The 27718-nt window shown below is 41.8% G+C and overlaps 1 protein-coding gene across 14 annotated transcripts in view; it reads right to left on the bottom strand.

Moving 5' to 3' along the window:
* Positions 1-554: 554 nt before the first annotated feature.
* Positions 555-27718, bottom strand: part of chl1b (cell adhesion molecule L1-like b) — an 818676-nt gene continuing 791512 nt past the window's right edge. For 13 of the 14 annotated variants that reach the window (XM_059649905.1, XM_059649903.1, XM_059649914.1 and 10 more), the window contains one exon: positions 555-3521. In XM_059649905.1, the coding sequence (XP_059505888.1) occupies positions 3302-3521 (220 nt within the window). In that variant the 3' untranslated portion in view covers positions 555-3301. The remainder of the gene's footprint in view (positions 3522-27718) is intronic. The other variant, XM_059649916.1, reaches the window with a different exon arrangement.

Genomic DNA, 27718 nt, shown 5'->3' with positions numbered 1-27718 from the left:
TTTCTGTGACACGGGCTTGTTTTCTTTTGGATAGCTAACAGTGAATTTCATGAACTGCAACAGAGATTCTAGAAGAACTTTAGTATTTTCAGAAGGCACCCAGGGATATGTCAAAACACTGACAAAACTACTTCCTGAGAAAGACTGAAATGCTAATACTCTGGCGTAATTAATATAAATGGTATGATATAATTTGACGGCACGGTGGCACAGTGGTTAGCACTGTTGCCTCACAGCACCAGGGACTCCTGTTCAATTCCAGCCTCGGGTGACTGTGTGGAATTTGCACATTCTCGCCATGTCTGCGTGGATTTCTTCTGGGTGCTCTGGTTTCCTCGTACAGTCCAAAGATGTGCAGGTTAGGTAGACTGGCCATGCTAAATTGCCTATAGCGTTCAGGGATGTGTAGATTGGGTGGGTGATAGTTGAATGGGTGTGGGTAGGTGCTCTGAGGGTCAGTGTGGACTTGTTGGGCTGAAGGGCCTGTTTCCACACTGTAGTAATTCTATGATATGTTTAAGTACCAAGAGACACATGAAACATTTGTTACTCTGTATTTAATAAGACAAACATCCACGTTTGAAAAGATCACAAGATCATTTACACAATACATATTAGTCGCGGAAACATTCCATGATGATCTCGTATAACACAAGAATGTTGTACAGGTAGAAAAGATGAATTTGCAAACCTTACATGACTTTTCTTTAAGTGAAAACACACAACTGTATCACTTGAAGGGGTATCTGAACTTTTAAAATGGGGGCATAGACTATGAAGTACATTTGTCATAGCTTTCTACCTAATACAGTGACTGCAAGTACTATAGCCATACAGACTGTTTAATAACATCACGTCACTACGAGTTAAATAAGTTAACAATAATTCTTAGGGGATTTTACAATATCTGAGTGAGCATACAAATTATGAAAGTTGGTCTGTTAAACTTGATACAAGTTTTCAAAGTTTCTTTTGAGAAGCCGTATCATGATACACAGTTACTGATTGCGATTGAAGACTATATTGGTAAGCAATTGAGCCAGCAGCTACAGTGATCAAGACTGTCAAATGGGGCAATGTACACCATGCATACTGAACATATTACCGCTGTAACTTGAGGAGCAATAGTTCACAAATAGCCTGAAAACTGCAGTCAGTATTTGGTTTATTATACCCTTGGACATACGTTTATTTTAAAAATGAATATCTGTTCTCACATTTTGTGCTGAAGAGCATTGATTGGCATTGCATTTGTTTTTGCATGTGATGCCCGTTCTGACAATTGTGTAGAATTGAAGTCCAAATGTACAATAAAATGAAGCATACCATACAAACATAAGGCTTTGAAATTATACTTTGGTTCATCAATTTTTTTTTAAAAGAAGCATGCCTAACTGAAAGCCTACTCCCTTACTACAGAAGATATAGAAACACCCTTGCATTGAGAGTAATTTTATTGAACCCGATCATCATTAGAAAACTGTTTCCTCCAAATCTGGAAAGATTAAATCTGTCATTTACAAATGATTGATTTTCTGTAAATATGGTAGCTACACAAATAATTCATCCTGATAAAAGGAGTTAATGTGGAATGATACACAGCCATACATGAATCAAAGCTTAAACATGTTGCCACACTGAAAAAAATTGTAAATTTGCATGCGATATGGCATGCATGTTTAATAAGGCTCATGAAAATACACAACTACTTTCGGACTTTTTTAACCACTAAAATATCTAATGCCAATTGTTCCTTAAAAACCAGGCCACTGCAAAACATGAATTTTAAAACATCTGTCATATTCATATTTAGTCAGCTTCTTGCCATCGTAAGTACTGGAAAGTTTTGTGCAACTATTGCAGAAGTTGGCAAATGCTCTCCAATTTGTTAATATAAACATTATTTGTTCATTTTACAAAAATGTCACAATTTGAAATACTTTTAAAATGAAAAAAAATACCATGCACTGTTAAACAAGAACAAAAATTAGACTTGTTGGAACTCTACGAATAAAAACTTTGACACAAATACAATAACCTCACAATTGTTCACTAATAATAAATGAATGTAAAATTCTTCAAAGTATACAAATTTTCTGAGGTGGAAACATGTAGTTTATTTAGTTCAATATCGTGAAGCTATGTTTTACCTATTTTACACACAATATAAATCAGACACATAGATACTTCTTATTGACACATCGGCTGTGAATCAACAAAATTAATGTTTAAGTATTTACCCAGAATTTGTAGCAGGAATATTGTCGTAAAAACATTGTTGATCTGCTGAAAATGAACTAACAGCAGTTTTCCTCCAAATTCTAAACATATTCCTAATTACAAAAATGTACATTGCACTGTTTTGCCTTGATAATAACTAAAACAGGTGACTGAATACAATCATTAAATGCAGAACTTTGGATAAAGAGCATAATTGAAGAAAAATAAGACACAAGGATTATACAGTCATGTGTATCCCTAACAATGGTACAGTTTACACAAATGATTTATGATTCTGACAAATCAACTGTTCCATTGTTGCGAGTTAAACAAGTTCACATCCATTTTTAACATGAACTTCCTTCATCCTCTGCACGCCACTCTTTAAAAATATTCAATTCCAAATCTGATTTCCACTGGCAGTTATCACTGTAAACTCAGAGGATGATTCTGGACCTTTTTTGTGAAATAGAATTCTGCATATAAATAATTAATTTCTTACTTTTTTCCTTTAGCCACAAAATTTAGTTTGCAAATTGTGAACATTGTATTTTGTGAGATCTTCTACTGGCTAAACAAAAACAGAGGAATAATGTTCGTGGTCCCTTCAGCTTCCATAGTCATTGCATTAAGAGGCATCGGTGCACCAGGGGTTGGTCTCCTTAAGTTCATAAGTGATATCAATCTCAGTTCTGCAGGTTCTTAATTTCTAAACATGTAGGATCACAAGACACCTAAACAAACTGCAACAAAGGGACTCAAATTTGCTAATAACAGCAGCAAGGATTTAAAAGGTTATAAGCAATTACTTCATCAGCAACTAGAAGCCATTTGTATTACAAACCTACAGACACTTGTATTTTACATGGATTTTGCACAACATATCCTTTAGACTGAGAAGTGGACTGCAACAAAATATCCCATGCATCTCAGTCTTTGTCAAATATTAGATAAGCATCCGTTAGGGCCTGATTAACTATTTTCTTTTAGCCTGTTGGCAATCTGAGTTAATGTGCAACAAATATTTAGTTGTACAACAAATTCACGAAAAGAAAGTAAGTGAAGTTTATGAACATGTTTTTCATGCTTTCATTGGAGAGGTGGCTATAGAACTTCCATTTTCATCTGCTGCATCATTCTCCTTATTTCCTCTGTACTGTCCAATGAATGAACCATCTTCATTAAACTGCACTTCTGGTCCGCCATCTTCATACACTGCCAAACTGTCATCACTTCCAGTTGGCTTCACCACCTCATTCAGAGATTGCTGGCTTTCTTTCAATGGTTTATCTTCATTATCACTGAAAAAAAAATCCACTTTCAGAAATTTTGATACATTGGTAGTAGAGATCTGGAAAATCGCGGGGTGCATTGTTCCTGTGAAATGAATTATTTAACAATCCTGTTCTCCTTGTTTCTTTTATTAAAGGAGTGTAATGATCTCCTGATGCTTTCACTTTAGCAATTCAACTGCTGGTCACCTGATCCCATTACCAATTGATATAACCCCCAAAGTGAAAGATTTCAAATCCATTATTGCAGTATCTTTTTCAAAGGTTAAATGAGTAACACATATGTACTTTTATATTGACTGGTAAATTGCAGTAATCAATGACTGCTCCAACATTTGATAATGTTCGTTACTGTTAATTTAACCAAATAAATAGAATTCATTATGGAAAACAATGACAATGTCAGTAATAATTATCTCAAGCTTCGGATATTCTCAGTAAATGCAAAGTGGGTTTCTACTGACATAGAGTATTAGACTTTTATAACATGGAAATTGACCATTCAGTCCAGCTTGTTCATGTTGACCACACATCTTAATCTGAGCTAGTCCTACTTGCCAGTATTTTGCCTACGTCCCTCTCAACCTTTCTTATTCATATACCCATTCAGATACCTTTTAAATGCTGGAATTGCACCAGACTCCACCACTTCCTTTAGCAGCTCATTCCACACAGACGCCACCCTTGTGTTACCCCTCAGGTCATTTAAAAATATTTCCCCTCTCACTTTAAACCTACACCCCTCCAACTTTGGACTCCCCCACCCTAGGAAAATGAACTTGGCTACTCACGCTCTCCATGCCCATCATGGTCTATCGCCAAACACAGCTCCAAAAGAACATGAAAGATACTTACCAGTAAGTACATGGGATTTCGAGCAGAGAAATAGGTCTTCAGTACCAAAGGGTCAATGCTGGTGTTAATACTCTACACAAACCTCCTTTTATTCTCATTAACTCTTCCCAACCTGCATCTATGCCCTCCACTTGCTCTCCCATTTATTGTTCAGGATCTTCTAGCCTCAGATAGGACAGGCCTATTGGCAAAAAGGCTGCTGAATCAGGTGGTGTACTGGCACGCTAGAAACATGCCCCTTTCCTAGCTCAACTGGGATTACGTTTCGGACAGGAAGGTCCAAGCTCAATCTTCAATTAATGGTCACTTAATGTCCAATTAAGAGCCTATTTCTACCAGTATCTGATTGATTGATTGATTATTGTCACATGTACCGAGATACAGTGAAAAATATTGTCTTGCATGCTCTCCAGGCAGATTGTGCCGTACAAAGTGAGTGCAGAATCACGTGTTACAGCCACAGAGAACGTGCAGAGAGAGAGAGAGAGGGAGAGACAGACAGAGAGAGGGAGGGTTGGGGGGGGGGGGTGGTGAGAGAGAGAGACAGAGACAGAGAGAGAGAGAGAGATCAGAATTAACATTTGAAAGGTCCATTCAAAATTCTATAACTGCAGGGAAGAAACTGTTCTTGAATCTGTTTGCATGTGTATTCAATCGTTTTTGGCTTCTGACAGAAGAGATTGGACGAAGACAGTATAACTGAGGTAGGCGGGGTCTTTGACCATGTTGGTTGCTTTCCCAAGGCAGTGGAAGTATAGGTGGAGTCGAAAGATGGGGGGCTGGTTTGCGTGTTGGACCATGCTGTATTCATGACTTACTGTAGTTTCCTGCAGTCTGGGGAAGAGCAGTTGCCGCACTGTGCTGTGTGATGTCAGCTCCAGACAAGATGCGAAAAAGTGTTAGCCCACCTGAATGGTAAAACAGTTGAGCCAGGCTGTCAGTTCTGGCGGGCAGGATGGCGGTCCCTCGATCTGCACCAATGTATGCATGATCAAAGAGCTTGTCCTAAGGCAGGAAGTGGTTGTTGAGAATCATCTCCTGCCCTTGCTTCTAATCTCTCTCCCCCCCCCTCTCTCTATGACTCTAATCCAACTTCCAAAAAACACCACCTGACACCTTGGTCGTCCTGATGCTGCTTGTCATACTCGCATCAGCTACAGCTTTCTTGGTGGTTCTGCTGAGTAAAAGACTCTGCCAGCGTCTAGTTTCGCTGATAGTTCTCACCGGGTGGGATTTCAACATCTGGAATCTCTTTCCGGAGAAAGCCACATAACTGCCTTCCAAACAGTCTGATTTAAGGACGTGGACCTTGTTTTGAAAAGTCAGAATGGATTTTCAGAAAGTGAAAATGCAACAATCTGTCAATTATACATTAACCTCCTCTTAAATTTATCAATGTTGTCCTCTTCAATCACTGGTATTTCATTAAACACCTTTACAGTGCTGAAAATTTCTTTCAGATCTTCACTGTCAAAGAGTTTTGAAATACTCTACTCCAGGCAGCTTTGGATATTTGGTTAGTTTCTTAAATTACAAACATGGATGAGTAGTTTCAGATACTAAGGCATTTAAGGGGTAATGCAGGGAAAAGGTGCTGCACTCGATCAGCCATAATCTTGGTCACTGGCAAAGCAGATTCAAAGAGTCAAGTTATCTGGTCTTGCTCCTGCCTCTTGTGTCACTCTGTACAGTTCTCCAGGTACAGTCAAATTAAGGTTTTGTGCACATTTAGTATTGTGCCCGACTTTTCTATTCCATGAGAAATTAAATGTTATGTTCCTTGTTGTGATACAGTTTACATGTGCTCTTAATGAGATAGATCTTACATTACTGTCGATCACAGTACTGAGGACAGTATCTGAGGTATTCGTCCTGTAACTGTCTATCAGTCTACAGCAGTAGCAGCGGATACAGAAGTCCGGTGTATAGAGCAAGAAGTTGGTCTCAACCAAGTGTTGCAGGCTGGCACATTCCAAGATCTAGGTCTACCTGATGAGGGGTGCACTGAAACTTGGGGAAGCTGCCACCAAGAGAGCACCGTCCAAGTTCTTTCTGCCAATGTTAAATGGAGGTCCTTCAGTTATCGGACCAACACCCCCCTCCCCCGATGCCTCAAATATGTGTAATTATAGTCTTGTACAGTACAAGTAAGAAATGCCTTTGGTTTTTTTTTGGATTCAGTCGAAGTCCAGTGTTTGTTTCTCCATATGCTACTATACAGCACTGAACTGCTTCAGTGACTCTGTGCAGACTGTACATAAAGATATTTGTTTGAATACAGTACATTGTTTCAATAAAAACTACTGGTTAATATTGGCTACATATTGTCTTAGCTCCAAATTGGTATGTTTACATCAAATAGAAGAACATTGCATTGTTCATGGCCTTAATAATTGGGTTTGCTTTTTTTTGTAATGAAAGGGAATGATCCTCAATGCCACTAGTTCATTACAGTTCGAAGAAGTGGCAAAATGAACCTTCTCATGCTTTGTTATGTTGAAATTAATTTGCTGTTTCTTCAGTTAGATCTAACCTCTCTACATTTTCCTGCATTTTTGTTCATTGTTCCTGGACTTCATTCCCCACTTTGATACTGTCTGCAAATTTTGGAACAATTGCTGTGGTGGTGGATCAAAACCCCAAAGTATGGACAGACATCTTCTTTACTTTTAATTCAAAAATGTGCTAGTTTTAAAAGGAGGACTCTCCAAAAAAAGCGTGGACTTAAATTCAATGACTCCTGTGTGAAGCCAATGGAATGTTGCACATTCAAGTTATCAAGGAAACTGGAGTGTGATATTTTCACAACAATGAATACAAGGGGCTAACCACCTGGGGTTAACAACATGCTATCACTGTGGATTACGTTTCTATATTGCAGACACATTTTGTGTTGCTCCCTTTAAAGAATACACAATGACAGAGGTTAAAAAGTAATTTCAAATCTACTGGCATGATCTCGAGAAACTGCACTTTGATGCGCATTATGATATGCTTCAGCATGAGCATGCTGTGAAGATCAAAGTCAAAGAGCTATATCCTAGTCATCCACATGTTGTAGGTAAAGAAAGACTCCTTCTCACTTTGAATGCTGCAGTTAAAAAAAAGACAGGCCAAAGGACATTCCAACAGCCCACAAAAGCAAGAATCTCAATATTGTATGTTCAGCTACCAGCATCCATAGTGTTAGTGCAACAATATCTATCAAAATGTCATCTTCGCAAATAAGTCAGACACTCATCATATCACTTTTTTAGTTGTAACTTTTTGGAGTCTCCTCTTATTTTAATCTGTGCATGTAATTTATGAGCATCTCTTGCATACAGCAATTAATACACTCACTCATTTTAGTTAAATGAAGAAGTCCTGGCTAAATTGTCTTCTTTTAAAATGTCATTTCAGTTGGTTCCTTGTGGCAACCGACTAAGGGACTGAGTGAATTAAGAAGGGAGCTATCTCGTCCTGACTCACATCACAGTCTAACAGTTTAAGATATACTACCTGGAATTGTAAACTCAATTGGTGTCTGGTCATAAATCCATGAGTACATCAATGCATCTAGTAAACGACAGTGGTTCCATCATAACTTCTGTCAACCTTTGTTTCAGATTTTCACTGAGTTCAAATTTCCCCTGGTGGGATTTGAACCCATGTGCCCGAAACATTTGCCTGGAGTTCTCAATCACTGGACCACATCATGACTATCTCTCCAAGTCCCTGTTGACTTTTGTAAATGTGTACACATGGTGCTAAAATTGATTCGCAGTGCACGTTGTTTGGAATATACCACTTGAGGTTCAGGGGGTATCCAAATAGGTGCACAGACCTGAATGAACTGCACCAGAAACCACAAAGCTGAGTGAGTTAGAGGGAGTACACTGAATATCCATAGGAAAATGTAACACCAGGTTAATTGATGGTGAATTTCTTCCTGCAGTTGTTTCTAATCTGCAAGAGTTTAGTACTTTCTGTAATTAGTTCAACATGCAAAAGTAAACAGGGGGTGGGTTATTTGGCTTTGAGTCAACACAATGGAAAGTCTTATTGTTGTCTCAATCATTTTGCAGTAGTCTCAGTACATTTTAATACAACCTTTCTCTACACATGAATGTAACATATGGTCAATGATCTGCGCTAGCTCAATGTTTCTCTTCCAGGATATCTTTATATAGTTCTCACTCTTAGTCACATGATTACACATAATTACACCACGATGCTCGTGCTGTTAAACTATTGCTCTGCAGAGGAAAAGCACAAACAATTTTCCCCTAGACATGACTGCAATCATAGGCATTTTCTTTGGGCTACAGCATGACTCAAGAGCGGGAAAGGGTAGAAAACACGAGGCAGGACAAGTTGCTGGATAAGGAAAGAAGGATAGCGGCGATAAGATTTCCAACACGTTGTTTGGAGAGAATTCTTCTCCCTGAATTGCACTGAGGAACAGTGTGCATGATATCAGATACAATCCCTTCCAAGCTGGAGTTGGAGATATGTGAAGCATCTCTTGGTTTACCATCCAATGAATGTACGGTTGTCACAGGCTAAATGGTAGTTCAGACCATTAATGTGGCAAAATGATGCTTCCACTGTCTGGACTGTTTGCTATGATCTGTTGAATGCTGGACAACCATGAGATTAGAACAAGCCTGTTGCCATCCACATAGAGTAGCAAAGGGATGGTGATGGGGAGGATAAGAACATGGAGTAGAGTGAGAATGAAGAGAGCAGGAAATCCATCTTGCTACCTCGAAAATCCATGAAGAACTTCTCTCAGTTCAATATTACAACCATAACTCCCATTTGTATTCAGTTAGCCACAGCGTAAAAGTAAAACAAAAACACCCAAAGCAAAACTCATGCAATATGGCACTCAACTGTCAACAAATCATCCTCTGCATTTCCTTCATGCTCACCATCACTATGCCTGTGTCTGCCCTAAAACTCTGACAGAGAGTTACCTCAGTGGCTAGAACATACCAGTTTTCAGTGGAAGAGCCTGAAGATGACCTCAAGAAGTCAGTCCCAGCTGTGCATTTGAACAATCTCGGTAGCAGCGACAGGACAAAACCACCGGAAATGGTGGAACGGCAGCAGTAACAAAATGAATGCTGTCTTTCTGAGCTAGAACAGCATGTTCATGTTCCATGGGTCTCCCACCAACTCCAATGTGTTGGCATCCTAACAATCCTTGTAATCTCTTCAGGGGCAGATGGTTGGACTGCTGTAACACCCTTCAGGACCTTTTGCATACTATCATCTACAACCACAATGAGAGCCATCTGAAATTTGCACAGCAGCAAGTTGATCCGACCTAACATGCATCTGAGCTTCCAGTGCATCACCTACGCTTATGGTGGAAGCTGCAGCTGAAGCTGACCCAATAGATGCTACATCATGACTTGGTCCAGAAGTGCACTCATGCAGTTGGCAACCACTCCATGTCTGAAAGGGATGGGTGTTGAGGACGGTGCAAAACCCTGCACTAAGTCAGTGCTGGGCACCTTCATGTATTTTGAGATTGACTATAGGCTTCTTAATGTACTCAGCATTTTGTTACGCACACCTATCATTTGTTTTTTGCATACGCTGGCCTCCAGGGTGGAGTGAATATCTGTGGATGTGGTGCCAAGCAAGTGGGCTGCTTTATCCTAGATGGTGTCAAGTTTCTTGAACATTTTTGGAGCTGCACTCATCCAAGCAAGTGGGAATTTTCCATCACATTTCTGATTTGGCCTTTGTGGATGTTCAATAAACTCTGGGAGTCAGGAGGTCAGTTACTCTATGCAGGATCCTAGCCTTTGATCTGCTCTTGTCGCCAATCTATGTTTAATCAGTGCTAACTCCCAGAATGTTAGTAACGGAGGATTAAATTCCCTCTTGTCAGAGCTGGTCATTGCCTGGCACTTGCACGGTGCAGGTGTTACTTGCCACTGGTCAGCCCAAGCCTGGAAACTGTTCAAATCTTGCTCATCTGGACATTGACTACTTCAGCAGCTGAGAAGTCACAAATAGTGCTGAACATTACGTCATCATTAGCAAACATCTTTGCTTCTTACATTGTGCTGGAGGGAGGGTTATTGATGAAGCAAGTGCTCGGATTGACAAATGTAATTGAACTCCATGTCTTCTTAGTCCCTCTTGAGCTCACACCTGGGAGACCACCAAGTCCCTTGTCAATACATCCCCCCTCTAATGCATCTTCTATACCAAGGCCTTTGTTAAAGAATCTGAAAATCTTGGAATTCAAAGTCTTGCATGCTGTCCTATTCTTCTTTCATTTTTAGAATTCATTGTTGAATGACTTCTAGCACCTTTCACTGTTGCTTTGACAGATTTAGGCTGGTTTTGAGTACTGCATTATAGCTTTAATTGGTGCAGGCCTCTCACAAGTTTGGCTAATTTGCTGAGGTGTAATGCAACTTCACATCTCCTAAGACAGTAAGAAATAGGAGCAGGAGCAGACCATTTGGCCTCTAAGTCTGCTCTGCCATTTAAAGACATCAGGGCTGGTCTGATTGTCACCTTAACTCTGCTTTCTGGTCTGCCCCACAACTGTTGATTCTTTTGCAGGTCAAAAATCTTACTTTCTCCTCCTGGAATACAGGAAATGACACAGCCTCCACTGCTGATCCTTAATCTTCCTTATATCTGTTTAAGTGAGATATTCATTGTTTTGGAACTATTCCCCTTAGTTCTAGATTCACCCAGAAGAGGCAACATCCTCTCAGAATCTACTCCATTAAGCGTCCTCAGAACCTTATATGTTTCAATAAGAACACCTTTCAGTCGACTAAACTCTCAGAACATGGACCCAAGATGCTGAACCCTTCCTCAGGAATCAACTGAGTAAACATACTCTGTTTTCAATGTAATTATATCCATCATGGATAGATGGTGGATAAATAGATTGACGGTCAAAGTGGCAGGGCATGAGGTATTTGGGCTCCTGGCCTGCCTGCTACCTTTCACACGGCCAACCAATTCTTTTGTTTTAAATCTAATTTTTCCTTTGATTTTAAATCAAATTCATTTTTTCCTCCTTTCTGCAGCTTCCGTGGTGGAGGGAGGTTGCGGGGAGCTTTTGAGCAGCAGATCCAGTCCATTCCTCATTCTTAGTTCGATGCGACTGGGGTCTGTGCTTTTCCTTTCGTGTTTCTACCGTTTGTGCAACGGTGGCAGAATGAATGATCCCTTAACCTTCAGGGGTTAATTTGGACGGTCTGTCGGTCTGCGGAGGTTGAGGAGAACAGGCCCGGTCTTCAAGAGTTGGGACAGTCTCCTTACAATGGCAACGGCTGGTGTATTGGCGGCCATGCACAGCGGCTTTGGCAGAGGCGACATTCTGGGTCCAGTCGGCGGCAGTCTGAGGGCTGTTCCAGCGTGCTTCCGTCTTGCTGTTATGGCCTCAGGGACAACTTTGGCAGCTGTGGAATAAGGTACATCCTACAGCCACTTATGAAAGCAAGAAGCCGTGGTTGTGACAAAAAAAGTGACATTTGTCTTAATTTTGTATATTTTTATAATTTATGTAATTGTAATTGTGTCAGATTAACGATGGTAACTTATACACAGTATTTTCATCAATTCATTTAACAGTAAATTAGTGTACTATAAACTGTTAGCAGTGGCTGTAAACTGCAGCAATGCTCATCAGAAACAACACCAAATCCCATTGATTTGGCATTGGTTCAGTGCGCATTATAATCCCTGCCCTTGTTTTCAAGTGCTATCTCATTTAGCCCTCTCTGCATTCTACATCTTTTGTTACCTTGTAGATTCTAGCAATGCTTTTGCTCCTGCCGTTCATCTAACTGGGCTACAGTTTCCTGGGTTGATTCTGATACCATTGTTCAGAAAGCAACTAAATTTGTCACACAGTGGTCTTCTGGCATTACTCTTTTTTTTATTGAGTTTTATACATAGTAAAGCCTCTCACTTTTGAATAATCTACAATGTGTTATCTTTGCTCTCATAAAATCTGACATGGTTTGTTGATGTTTTCTCCCATGCTCAGTCTGGGGCCAACGTCTACGCAGCATTTCTGTCTTTCAGGATCATCACATCTAAATTTAATTTGTTCATTACAGTGCCTGTTTATTCTTAATTTAATTCTCTTGTATTATTTCTGCATCCATAGACTTTTGACAATTCCTTTCTGTTTTCTTCATATATTTTATTCACCTTCTTAATTGTCTGTATAACATCTTCCTTGAAATCATTCACCACTTTTTATTGTCACTTACATTGTTTATGTACTGCACCAATACCTTTCTCCTCAGATTTGCTTCCATTCTCATTTCATTATAGACTAGTTTGTTGTTATTTGATACTTGTCATAAACCCGACTCAGTTTCCCTTGATTGATTGTGACTTCTTTGTCATCAGTTTTTTAATTCCGTTCGCATCCCCAAGTCGATCCTCATTTCTTTTTGTTGAATTTTCTCAATCCATCACTTTGATTTTGATATCATGTATATCTTTTTTTGATCCTTTATGTTGTTATTATGGTCCCATGCTTACTTTTCTGCTCCACTTCATTCCCATTATGAAATCTAGCAGTGTTTCTGTCTCCATTTGCTTTCTTCCACATCATGGCAGAACTGAGTTTTGTGACCATTGCAGAATATATGTATACTTCCCTATTTTTAGTCACTCTCTCTTTTCTCTGTCATGGGTACAGCGACTGAAACTGCCCATGATTATAATTCTGTATGTTTTCCTTATTTCATGTTTTGTTGACATATTTCTCCAGCACTGAGGAGATTTTGATGCTAACTTACAGAGGCAGATCTTGCCAACTTATTCCTGCAACTAATAATCTGGGGACCCAAATCCCATTTATATTCGCAGTCTTTTTCTATTCCATGAATAAATACTGGCACTGAATGAATGGCCAGGTGGTTTTGATCTATTTCATGCATATTTTTTCCCAACATAAAACCAAGGAATTTCTGAGTAATAATCTTATTGTCATTGTCTAATATATTCTTCTTGTACCACCCATTTCTCTTTTATGTTCAAACATTGCTGACAATTCTATGTTAATAGCAATTTCTTTTAATTCTAAGAGAGGAACGTTTGCTTTCTTGTCCAACCATTAGTCAGTTGACTTTCTGGTTAATCACCTGGGCAATATATATGGAACATGAAAACATCACAAAAATGCCTTCACTTACTCTAAACAATTTGCTCAGTGACTCAATCTTGCACAAACAATCCTGTGAAAATTCTATTGCTCTCCAGGTCTGAGTAATATCAAATGCTATGCTGCAATAAAACACCTCTCCAAATGATTATTTAGCTTTGTAACAAGCTAGAGGAACTGGCACAAGAAATGTATTTTAATTGCCGACATTTCACACAGTTAGCACTTTTAGGAATCCTACTCATAAGCAACATCTCTGGAGTCACTCAAAGCGACTGAACTTCACTGCATAATGTGGCCAAATGATTTCTTCACATGAGAAATTCCAAGACATCATTTGAATTGATAGCTAATCTATTGGAGCAGTAGTAGGAGAGGAGACCCAGCAGGAGATGTGCTGAGCTGAGGACAGGGATTTTAAAGTCAGGAAATTAAGTGAGAAAAGGGAGAGAGATTTGGAGGTTGCCAGATTAGCATGAGAAAGCATGTATTATAGATCATGTGGACTGTCAAGACGAAGAACAAAATGCTCACTTGACAATTTAACATGCCAAAGTGGTGTATAAATAATTGTGAAAAGACAAAAAGCAGAAACAAAATGTCAGTGATAATGGGAACTGCAGATGCTGGAGATTCCAAGATAATAAACTGTGAGGCTGGGTGAACACAGCAGGCCAAGCAGCATCTCAGGAGCACAAAAGCTGACGTTTCGGGCCAAGACCCTTCATCAGAGAGGGGGATGGGGGGAGGGAACTGGAATAAATAGGGAGAGAGGGGGAGGCGGACCGAAGATGGAGAGTAAAGAAGATAGGTGGAGAGGGTGTAGGTGGGGAGGTAGGGAGGGGATAGGTCAGTCCAGGGAAGACGGACAGGTCAAGGAGGTGGGATGAGGTTAGTAGGTAGCTGGGGGTGCGGCTTGGGGTGGGAGGAAGGGATGGGTGAGAGGAAGAACCGGTTAGGGAGGCAGAGACAGGTTGGACTGGTTTTGGGATGCAGTGGGTGGGGGGGAAGAACTGGGCTGGTTGTGTGGTGCAGTGGGGGGAGGGGATGAACTGGGCTGGTTTAGGGATGCAGTAGGGGAAGGGGAGATTTTGAAACTGGTGAAGTCCACATTGATACCATATGGCTGCAGGGTTCCCAGGTGGAATATGAGTTGCTGTTCCTGCAACCTTCGGGTGGCATCATTGTGGCAGTGCAGGAGGCCCATGATGGACATGTCATCAAGAGAATGGGAGGGGGAGTGGAAATGGTTTGCGACTGGGAGGTGCAGTTGTTTGTTGCGAACTGAGCGGAGGTGTTCTGCAAAGCGGTCCCCAAGCCTCCGCTTGGTTTCCCCAATGTAGAGGAAGCCGCACCGGGTACAGTGGATGCAGTATACCACATTGGCAGATGTGCAGGTGAACCTCTGCTTAATGTGGAATGTCATCTTGGGGTCTGGGATGGGGGTGAGGGAGGATGTCAGTCCCCACTTCTCCCAATGACCTTCAGCATCATTCCTCATTAGGTAATTGTCAAGTTCTTTTTGAGACAATATTTAGGCATATCACAGGTTTTGAGTCCTAGAGTTCTACAGCACAGAGACAGGTCCTTTGGCCCAAGCTGGTCTGTGCCAACCAAAATGTACATCCATGCTCATCCCATTTCCCTGCACATGGTCCATATCCTTCTAAACCTTTCCTGTCCATTTATTTGTCCAAATGCCTGTTAAACATTATTAATGTACCCGCCTCAACCACTTCTGCTGGTAGCTCATTCCATATGTGTTCCACCCTCTGTGCAAAAAAGTTTCCCCTCAGGTTCCAATGTATTCTTTCCCCTCTTACCATAAACTGATGTCCTCGAGTCCTTGATTCACCAATAAAGGGAAAAAGATTGAGTGCATTCACTATATCCATGCACCTCATGATCTAAGATTCCCCCCTCATTCTCTTAGGCTCTGAAGAAAGCTTGTCCAACCTCTCCTGATAACTCAGTCCCTTGAGTCCTGGCAACATCCTTGTAAATTTCTTCCGCACTCTTTTCAGTTTAATGACATCCTTCCTATAGCAAGGCGACCAAAGCTGAATACATTTCTCCAGGGCAGCCTCACCAACGTCATGTACAACTACATCATAATTTCCCAACTTCTATTCTCAATACCCTGACTGATCAAGGCCACTAAGAACATAAGAACTAGGAGCAGGAGTAGGCCATCCGGCCCCTCGAGCTTGCCCTGCCATTCATTATTATCATGGCTGATCTTTTTGAGACTCAGCTCCACTTACCCACCCGCACATCATAACCTTTAATTCCTTTACTGTTCAAAAATTTATCTAGCCTTGCCTTAAACACATTCAGTGAGGTAGCTTCAACCATTCACTGGGCAGGGAATTCCACAGACTCACATGCCTTTGGGTGAAGAAGTTCCTCCTGACCTCAGTTCTACATCTGCTTCCCTTTATTTTGAGGCTATGCCCCCTAGTCCTAGTTTCACCTGCTAGTGGAAACAACCTCCCTGCCTCCACCTTATCTATTCCCTTCATAATCTTATATGTTTTTTTAAGATCTCCCCTCATTCTTCCAAATTCCAATGAGTATAATCCCAGCCTACTTAGTGTCTTCTCAAAATCCAACCCTCTCAACTCTGGAATCAACTGAGTGAATCTCCTGTGTACCCCCTCCAGTGCTAGTATGTCCCTTTGCAAGTAAGGAGACCAAAACTGTACACAGTGCTCCAGGTGTGGCCTCACCAGGACCCTAAGCAGCTGCAGCATAGCCTCCCTGTTTTTAAACTCCATCCCCATTGCAATGACAGACAAAATTCCATTTGCCTTTTTAATTACCTGCTGCACCTGCAATCCTACTTTTTAGCAATTCAGGCACCCAAGGGCACCCGAGTCCCTGTGCACAGTAGCGTGCTGCAATTTTTTACCATTTAAAACAAATTCCATTTTGCTGTTATTCCTCCCAAAATGGATGGCCTCACCCTTATCAACATTGTTCTCCATCTGCCAGATCTTTGACCACTCATTTAGACTATCTATATCCCCCTGCAGGCTTTCAGTGTCTTCTGCACTCTTTGCTCTACCACTCACCTTCGTGTCATCTGCAAATTTTGACACATCACGCTTAGTCCCCAACTCCAAATCATCGATGTAAATTGTAAACAGTTGCAGTCCCAACACTGATTCCTGAGGCACACCATTAGCCACTGACCGCCAACCAGAAAAAACACCCATTTACCCCTACTCTTTGCTTTCTACTCGTCAACCAATCCTCTATCCATGCCAATACATTACCTGTAATACCGTGTAACTTTATCTTATGTAACAGCCTTTGGTGTGGCACCTTGTCAAATGCCTTCTGAAAATCCAGAGACACTACATCCACAGGTTCCCCATTGTCCACCATGCAAGTAATGTCCTCAAAGAATTCACCACATTAGTTAAACATGACCTACCCTTCATGAACCCATGCTGGATGTTCCCAGTGGGACAATTTATATCCAGATTTCTTGCTATTCCTTCCTTAATGATAGATTCAAGCATTTTCCCTATTACTGAAGCTCAGCTAACTGGCCTATAATTACCTGCTTTTTGTCTACTTCCTTTTTAAACAGTGGCATCCCATTGGCTGTTTACCAATCTGTGAGAACCACCCCAGAGTCCAGTGAATTTTGGTAAATAATTACGAGAGCATTTGCTATTTCCCCCATCACCTCTTTTAGTAACCCAGGATGCATTTCATCAGGGCCAGGAGACTTGTCTACCTTTAGCCCCATTAGCTTGCCCAGCACTGCCTCCTTACTGATAATGATAGTTTCTAGGTCCTCACCTGTTACAACCTTCTTGCCATCAGTTTTTGGCATGTTATTTGTGTCCTCCACTGTGAAGACTGACACAAGATGACTGTTTAGTGCCTCATCTATTTCCTCATTCCCAGTTATTAAATTGGCCTTCTTATCCTCTAAAGGATCAACATTTACTTTTGCCAATCTTTTACGATTTACGTACTTAGAGAAACTTTTGCTGCCTGTTTTTATATTTTGAGCTAGTTTACTCTCATAATCTATCTTACTTTTCTTTATAACTTTTTTGTGGCTTTCTGTCGGACTTTAAAGATTTCCTAATCTACTCATTTCCCACTAATCTTTGCTTTTTTGTAAGTATTTTTTGTTAATCTGATACTTTCCTTTATTTCCTTAGACATCCACGGTTGACTATTTCTTTTCCGACAGTTCTTCCTTATCACTGGAATATAATTCTGCTGAGTACTGTGAAAAATCGTTTTGAAAGTCCTCCACTGTTCCTCAACTGAACCGTCATAATTTTTTTGCTCCCATTCTACCTTGGCTAACTCCTTCCTCATCCCATCATAGTCTCCTTTGTTTAAGCACAGGACGTAGGTACTGGATTTAACCTTCTCAAGCTCCATCTGTATGTTAAATTCAACCATACTGTGATCGTTCCTTCTCAGAGGATCCCTAACTGTGAGATCATTAATTATTCCTGTTTCATTACACAGGACTAGATCTAGGATAGCTTACTCTCTTGTAGGTTCCATTACATATTGTTCAAGGAAATTATCGCAGACGCATTCTCTGACCCCCTCCTCAAGGCTACCATGACCGTCCTGGTTTTACCAATCAATATGTAGATTAAAATCCCCCATGATAATTGCTGTACCATTTTTACATGCATTAGCTATTTCTATGTTTATTGCCTGCCCCACCACGATGTCATTATTTGGTGGCCTATAGACCACACCCATCAGTGACTTCTTCTCCCTGCTATTCCTAATTTCCACCCAAATCGATTCAACCTTTTGTTCAGTAGAACCTGTATCATCTCTCACTACTTCCTAGGTATCATCCTTAAAATTCAGAGTGACACCACCTCCCTTACCTTCCTGCCTGTCCTTCCGAACAGTTTAATACCCCTGGATGTTTAACTCCCAGTCATGACCATCCTGTAACCGTGTCACTGTAATGGCCACTAAATCATATCCATTTGCCATAATTTGCGCCGTCAACTCATCGACCTTGTTTCGAATGCTCCGAGATAAACTGCCCTTATGCCAGTTTTTGCACCTTTTTTTGGGTCCTATCACCTCCATTACTAACAGCTCTTGAATTCTCCTTCCTTTTAACTTGTTTCCTAATTTTCAATGGAGTTCAAGCTTCCTCGTCACTTGCTAACCTGCTGCTTTGCCTTCTATTAATTGTTAATTTCCCTCTTATGCTCACTCCTCCCTTCCCAGTTTAAAGTCCTATTGACCACACTATTTACCTTTTTCACCAGAATACTGGACCTAGCTCTGTTCAGGTGTTAAGCCAAAAGCCTTCTTCATTGCCCTGTCTACCTGTGACTCAAATTTCTGAGAACCGTGCACCTGAACTCCAAGGTCCTTCTCTTCCACTACACTCCTTAAGGCCCTACCATTCACCCTGAAACTCCTACCTGGATTTGACTTTCCAAAATGCAACAGCTCACACTTATCTATATTAAACTCCTTTTGCCATCTCTTGGCCCACTTCCCCAGCTGATCAAAATCCTGCTAAAATTTCTGATAACCTTCCTCACTGTCCACAATACAGCTTATTTTAGTGTCATCTGCAAACTTACTAATCATGCCTTGTACATTCTCATCCAAAATCATCAATATAGATAACAAACAACAATGGGCCTAGCACCGACTCCTGAAGCACACCGCTTGTCACAGGCCTCAGTCAGACAAGCATCCTTCCAGTCTTACCCTCTGCTTCCAACCTTCAAGCCAATTGTGTATCCAATTTGCAAGCTGTCCCTGGGTTCTAAGTGATCTAACCTTCCCGAGCAGTAGCAGAGTGTCTACTGCTCTGCTTTCATCAACTTTCCTGGTCACTCCATCAGAGCTCTTCTCAAATTTGTGTGGCATGATCTCCCACACACAAAGTCATGCTGACTCCTAATTAAACGCTGTCTTTCCAAATGCATATATATCTTAGATCAGAATCTTCTCAAGTAACTTACCTATCGCAGATGTTAAGCTTACTTGTCTATAAGTCTCAGGTTTTTCTTTGCAGCCCTTCTTGAACAAGGGCACAATATTCACTAACGTCCAATTTTCAAGGGCTTCACCCACAGCTAATGATGCAAATATATCAGCCAGGCCCCCGCAATTTCTTCCCTCACCTTTTGCACGGTTCCTGGATATATCTGGTCAGGAACAGGATATTTAACCACCTTCGTACATTCTAATACTTCCGACACCTCCTGTGCTGTGATATGGACTGTCCCCAAGATATTGTCACTAACTTCCCCAAGTTCCCAAGACTTCATGTCTTTCTCCACAGTAAATACAGAAAAAAATATTCATTAAGGACCTCATCTATCTATTACGGTTCCACACATGCATGTCCACTTTGGGCCTTGAGGGGTCCTATGCTCTCTCTAGTTATTCTTTTTCCTTTAACATACTTAAATAATCCCTTTGGATTCACCCTCATCTTCTCAGTCAAAGTTATCTCATGTCCCCTTTTTGCCCTCCTGATTTCCTTCTTCAATAAACTCCTGTATTCTTTATATACTTTCGGGGATTCCCTTGATCCCAACTGCTTGCTCCTGAACCATGCCTCCTTTTCTTTAAATGGTCAAAGTCTCAACATCTCTTGTCATCCAGGGTTCCCTACTCCTGCCAATCTTGCTCTTCACCATGACATGAACATATAAACCTTGAACTCTAGCTATCACACTTTTAAAGGCTTCTCACTTGCTTAAAAGTTCTTTTGCCTACACCAACCAACCCCTGCAAGCTCCTGTCTAATTCCATCAAAATTCACCTTGCCCCAATTTAAGACTTGCATCTTTAGACCAGTTTTGTCTTTTTCCATAACGACTTTAAAATTAATAGAACTATGATCACTCGTCCCAAAATGATCCCCCGTGGTCACCTCAGTCACCTGTCCTGCCCTATTTCCTAAGAATAGGTCATACTTTGCCTCTTCCTGAGTTGGACCCTCTGTATAATGCTTAAGAAACTTTCCTGAACACATTTAACAAATTCCACCTCATCTCAGCCCCTAACGCTATGGCAGTCCCAGAAAATTAAAATCCCCCACTATGACAACTATATTGCTCCTGCAATTCACCCCAGTCTCCCTGCATATTTGTTCCTCTAATTCCCTTTGACAATTTGGAGACAATAGTACAGTCTCAATAATGTCACGATCCTTTTCTCATTTCCTCACTCCACCCACAAAGCCTCATTAGATGATCACTCAGTTATTTCATATCTGACTACTGCTGTGATACTCCCCTTAATCAAAATTGCAACTCCTCCTTCCCTCTTTCCTTCAGCTCTGTCTTGCCTAAAGCACTTGTACCTTCGCACATTAAGCTGCCAGTCCTGTCCATCCCTTAGCCATGTTTCCATAATGGCTATCACATCCCTGCCCCATGTACCTGTCCATGCCTTGAGGTCATCGGTTTTACCCATCAGCCATCTTGCATTGAAATAACTGTAATTTAATCCAGCAGGAATTCCTTGCTCCCTGTCCTGTTCCATCCTGTCCTGCCTCTTCAGCTTGCTATTTCTGATTACTGTATCTCCTTCCAGCCTCACATGGTCGTCCCTACTGTTTAGGGTGCCACCCCACTGCCAATATAGTTTAAACCCTCCCTAGCAGCACGAGCAAATCTGCCCCCCATGGATGCTGGTTCTCTCCTGTTCAGGTGCAACCTGTCCCTCTTGACCAGGTCACCTTTGCCCCAGAAATGATCCCAATGATCCAGGAATCTGAATCCTTTCCCTCTGCACCAATTCTTTAGCTATGCATTCGTCTGCCATATCCTCCTGTCCTTACCCTCACCAGCACGTGGTACTGGAAATAATCCGGAGATTACCACCGTCGAGGTCCTGGTCTGTAACATTTTTTTCTAGCTCTCTATAATCACTCTGCAGGACCTGATCCCTATTTCTACCTATGTCATTTGTGCCAATGTGCTCAATGACTTTTGGCTGCTCACCCTCCTCCTCGAGAATGTTCTGCAGCCGTTTCGAGATATCCCAGACCCTGGAACCTGGGAAACAATACACCATCCTGGGTCCCCGTTGGCGGCCACAGAATCTGCTGTCTGGCCCGCTAACTATCTCCAAACACTGGGGTCCTGTTTACCTTCACCTTTTCCCCCTGTTGCCCACAGCCAGTTGTGGTGTCACCAACCTGGCTACTGGTGCTTTCCCCGATTGGTCATTCCCCACACAGCATCCAGAACGGTATATTTCTTTTCCAGATGAATGGCCATAGGGGATCCCTGCACTGTCTGCATGCTCCCTTTACGTTTCCTGTAGTCACCCAGGTACTCTCCACCTGCACCTTTGGTGTGCCCATCTCATTAAAACTCTTATCAATGATGCGCTCAGCATCTCAGATGATCCAGAGTCCATCCAGCTCCAGAGTCCATCCAGCTGCAGCTCCAGCTCCAGCTCCTCAACCTGGCCTCCCAGGAGCTGCAGCTGGGTGCACTTCCCACAGGTGTAGTCTTCAGGGTCAATGGAGGTCTCCCTGAGCTCCCACATCCTGCAGGAGGAGCATGCCACTGCCCGAACTATCATCTCAAATTGCTGTAAGATTAACAGCAAAATTAAAAGGATTTTACCTGAGCTTACCTGTACATTTTGCTGAGCTGCTGCTCACCAAAACCTATTGTGCCAATGCTTGACCCTCCCTCTCATCCCCGCCTCCTTAACCTGACACAACCTGTCAATCTTCTCTCCCACCTGTCCTCCCTAAATTTCTCACTGACCAATCCCTACCTTCATCCACCTATCACCATCCCACCTACCTTACACCGGCCACATCCGTCCTCCCTCTATTTATTTCCCAGTTTCCATCCCCCTCCCCTGTCCTGAAGAAAGGTCCAGCCCGAAATGTTGACTCTCCTGCTCCTCTGATGCTGCCTGGCCTGCTGTGTTCCTCCAGCTCCACACTGTATTGACTCTGACGCCAGCATCTGCAGTTCTTGCTATTTCCAATGTGATACTTAGCTCATGTGGGTTTACTCAAACTGGGAAAATTTCATTTTAAAGCTCTCTTTCACAATGAGGCTGGCAGGAAATATTTCTTCTCACTTAACTTTCGTGAATTTTAAAGCCTTGCTTGAGCATGAGTTCAGTTTTTCTAATCCTGTGCAATCTAAAAACCAAACTCCTGTGCGGTGATTCATTACGCCCCACTACAAAAAGCTGCTGTCCCGCTCCTGAAGGCAACATTGTCTGTGTATTTGCAAAGGTATCTTAGAAGATTCTCATCTCATAGCTCACCTGCACTGCAATGTAAATCTCGTGGGCTTTGCAACAAAGTGGAAATGTGATTTGCTAAATTTATTGCTTGAAGCATAACTGGATTCAACTTCATGTTGTCAACACCTTTTGTGGAATTTGTAGACTCTCAATCTATTTTAACTCACAACCTGTTGTCACTGTCCCCAAGTGTAAATACCTTGCACCTTCTTCCCAGTAAATCTAGGACACCCCCCAGCTTAATCTCTAACAATCAAACCACTCAAGACTAGCTGTCAGGGAGATTTGATAGCAGGTCACATGATCCTCTTCATTTCAATTGAAATTAAATCACGAATCATAAAAATCTTTTGAATGTCACAATTATAAGTAGTAATTACACAGACAGCCGATGCAATTGTTGTTATCTTCTGAAATCTTCCAGATTCTGGAAAGGTGCCAGCAGATTGGACAAGTACAAATACATCTCTAACTCCCCATTGCCTCCAGTCTTTACAAGCCACAGCCTGGAAGAATTTAGAATCCATTCTCAACTCCTCCAAATTCCATCTTTGGATTGTCCTCCGGAGTTGTTCTCACCCAGGCTACTGCCGTGCAATTGATGTCAAAATGGAACGTAAATTATCAATGTTTCAGCAAGTTGCGTTTCACGGGAATCTGTTCCAGGTTTCCCGTGTTACAGTTGATGCCACCCCTTTCCCAAACAGAGTTAACACCGGGGTCAGCACCTCTTAGTAAGGATTGATTAGGGAGTCACACAGCTGTTTGTCCCTCCTTGCAAAGTCATTTTCAGTTGCAAACACCCACATAAAGTCTGTGCAAAAATATAACCAAGATATACCCCTGAGTATTCCCATAGATTTCAATGGGGAGACCGTTATTTCTGCAGCAGAGACTGGAGTTGATTGTTGGAATAATGTGGAAACCCCTTTGCAGCACAGTCTGAGAGAGTTGCCTGAGAAATTGAAAATTTAGTTGAGGAATTTCCCTGCATTTGAAAAATATTCCCTCAAATTTTGAGAATGCAGAGGGCACTGGCTCACTTCAGCATAATATTTACTCAGGAAACGTACAAAGATAAAAAAACTGCTGGCTAATGATTGAACAGAATTCTCAACTCATCACCGATTCTACCATGATTCCTGATCCCCACTGCAAAACCCCCTCCCCAATGCTACATCCCTCACCTTCTGACCTGATCATGTCTGCCCTGACACCCCTTCCCTCCATCCTGCTGGACCCAACATTCTATTTCTGAGAACACCGGTCAGGGAAACCCTGCACTTATTACCCAACCTGACACCATCACCCTGACTGCTGGACTCATCATATCCCATCACTCTTACTGGACCCAATTTCCTACCCCCACCACCCCTCACCTCCCTGAACCAATCCAACAACTTTCTCACCTGATCCCATTCAACTTGAGCTCCTCTAGGCCAACCAGCTTCATCAATCAAATGCACACAACCATTTAAATGGCATCTACCCGCTCACCCGCATGACACCCAACCCCTGTAATTACCTGGCATCCTAACACCACACTCATCTGCCAGCATACCTCCGTACTTACCTTACGTACTTATCCTTTCACAATAGCTACACAAGTGGCTGCAGGCCATTTAAATTATAGAAGATGGCACGGACGGTCATCGTTGTAAAAACGGGAATTTCAGCGATGTTCCTCTCTCCTGTTGGTTGTGAGGCTTCCTGAAATGATCTCCAATGCAAAGTAAAGGGGGACCCCATGCAGGAGTTCCCAAATTAGAATTGATCAGAATGTAACAATCCTGTTCAGCTGAGCAGGATTGGAAATAGGATTTTAGACATTGAGTAGAATTTATGTGGCAATCAATTGTGTCATTTGTCCACTATGAAGAGTAAAATTCAGCTCCATCCAATCTCATTGTTAATTCAGTGTACAGATCTTGGTGTGATGAATAATCTTCCTGAGGCACTGCTGTAGAATTAAGCTTATCATTATTTTTCAAGGGATCTGATGATTTTGCTTTTATCCCTTCACTGGAAGTGGGCTTTACTGTCTTGGTCAGCACTTATTGCCTTCAAGAAGGTGGTAGTGAGCTGTCTTCTTGAAAAGCTACAGTGTGTTTGGTGTGGGTACATTGTCCTTCTCACCGGTAGGTTTCGTGAGTTTCAAAGGTGTTATCTGAGGTGCTTTGGTGAATTTCTGCTCTGCATCTTGTAAACAGTACACACTGCTGCTACTTATCTTTGACGGTGGAAGGAGGGACTGTTTGTGGAAATGATGCCAATTAAGTGGATCGCTTTGTGCTGGATGCTATTGGGCTTCTTCAACAGTGTTGGAGTTTTCAACACACTTCTGACTGGTGCCTTGTAAATAGTAGACAGGCTCTGAGCGAACAGGGGGTATTTTTGCACAATTCCGAGCCTCTAATCTGTTCTTGCAGGCACATTGTTAATTTGGCTAGTCCAGATCAGTTTCTGGTTAATAGTAACTTCCTGGGATTCACTGATTGCTGCAGAATGTCAAAAGGGGAAATGGTTAGGCCTCTTATTGGAGATGGTCATTGCCTGGCACTTGCATGACATGAATGTTACTTTCTTCTGGGCAGCCCAAACCTGAATACTGTCCAGGTGTGGCTGTATTTGGACATGAGCTGCATCAGTATCTGAAAAGTTGCAAACAAAGCTAAACATTGCTCAATCATCAGCAAATGCCCCTATTTCTGACTCCCTGATGGAGGCAAGGTCACCAGTGAAGCAGCTGAAGATGCAGCTTTCTGGACTTAATATTGAATGCAACAACATTAAGGTTTGTGCTCTCTCCTGTCCTTACCACAACTCCTACACACCAGGCCTTATTATCACATAGTCTGGTATTACACACAACACTATTGTTTGCCACTAACAGTCCCCATTAAAGGCTATTCACTCTTCTGGACACATTGTTATCCACTCCGTTGTCTGTTCAACCATTCTTCTTTTTCTAATCTCATCCATCATTTACTCCTTACCCTCTCCCCCTACCCTATCTTCTGCACGTAGCCACCATTTTCCTAGCTGCTATCAGTGTCTCAACACAAAACATTAACTCTAATTTCTGTCCACAGATGCTGCCAAACCTGCTGAGCTTTTCCAACAATTTCTGCTCTGGCTGCAGCAGAAGATCCTGATGAATCTGTACTAAGATGTCCTGGAGCTGAAATGACTGACCTCTAACAACCTCAACCATCTTCCTCCGTGCCAGGTTTAACTCCAACCTTGATTTCCCCTGATTCCCAAGTGACTCCACTTTTGCTAGGGTTCCTTGACGCCACATACGGTCGAAAGCAGGTTCGAAGGTCTGTCACTCTCACCTCGTCTCTGGAATTCATCTTTTTTTGTCCTAGTTTGAACTAAGGCAGTAATGAGGTCTGGAGCTTAGTCACCCTGTTTCAATCTGAATTGAGTGTCCCAAAAGGTTATTGTTGAGTACATGATATTTGATAGCATTATTGATGGCACCTTGCGTCATTTTATTGATGATCAAGTGTAGATTGACAGGGCGGTAATTGTGAATCAAAATGTAACTTGTCAGCACACTGTAAACTCTGCTGCTGAACAGGAAAAAGAAAATCTGGAATTTAGCTGCCAGTCCAACCACCAGTGCACACACAGCTTTCCAACAGCAATTCCTAAAACCTTGGTTCCGGTCACTAACTGCCTGTTTTCCAGGTTTTTGCTTCCTCTGTTCTCTCCCAATCCTCCTGCTGCTTGCCTCCGGCTAATTTAACCTCTCCCTCTCACTCTTTTGGATATTTCTATGCAAATCCTTTGCATTTCCCCTCTGCTGCATCCACTGGCCCCTTACTCCTCCATTTTGCTTTCACTTGCCACCATTTAGTGACTCCTCCCCGTTTATCCTTTGCCACCCCATGTCATTTCAGTCCTCCCAAAGCCCTTTGCCACTTCGTCACACTTGCTCCCATTTTTTTTGTACTTCCCCTGCTTCCTTCCACTTCATCCTGCAGCCCTTTCCCACTCCCTTGAACTTCCTGCAACAGCCCTCCTGTTTCTCCCCTTGTCCACTCACTTTGCCTGGCAAGCAAAGTGAGCAGTGGAACGGCAGAATAGGAACAGCAGAACAGACAGGTGGCAAGGGCGACACGAGGGTGAGGGATGGAGTGAGGACAGAAGCGTAATGTTCAGTATTGTGCATTCTCCCTTCCACCGTCATGATCATTACTGCAGGAAGCTGCCTCAGATGCCGCTGTGAGCGATAATACCTGTGCAGACACTATGTCTGCAAAGAGTGTTATCTCTGTCGTTGTGACGTCAGCAAATGCAGCCTTTTTATGATTGACCTGGTGCTGCATATCTGAAATTTCAAAATGGGTTGAAAACATGATGAAGTTGTGGTGTGAAAACATGCCAAATCATGCTTTAGCTTATTCAAATCATGAATAAAATGTAATTTTAAAATCTCAAATGGAGGCTTCAAACAGAGGGAAATATTATAGCACTGATTCACTGACTGCACACAAAACTGATGCATGGAAAAAAATTGAAATCTAAAATAAAAGTATGAAAAAATATATCAAACCAAACAGAACAAAAACATTTATAGTCTTACCTTTCTAAAGATCTGTGCCAGTTGCAGTTAGCATAAAATCAAAGCATATTACATATTACTATAAAACTCATTGCCGTGCAAGTAAAATAGTTCACTGGTTTATGACCAATTCCATCAACTAAATGGTAGCAAAGAAATTCAACAGCTGTATAATATCTTAATTTATCTTTGTGCAATTATTTTCGATTTTTTATGTTACTTACTGCGGGAACAAGGGAAACATTTCCTACATTTTGCTGTGATTATTTGCTGCAGTAAATCGTGTTGAGGAGTTACAGACACAGATTTCCATTTGGAAATATAATGTTGTGATAACAGAGGCCCGACTCAAAGAAGGGCAAGACTGGG

This window comes from Stegostoma tigrinum, chromosome 11 (genome assembly GCF_030684315.1).
Source record: "Stegostoma tigrinum isolate sSteTig4 chromosome 11, sSteTig4.hap1, whole genome shotgun sequence".
Taxonomy (NCBI): domain Eukaryota; kingdom Metazoa; phylum Chordata; class Chondrichthyes; order Orectolobiformes; family Stegostomatidae; genus Stegostoma; species Stegostoma tigrinum.
The sequence above is the reverse complement of the archived record's forward strand: the minus strand, read 5'-3'. Positions and strand labels throughout refer to the sequence as shown.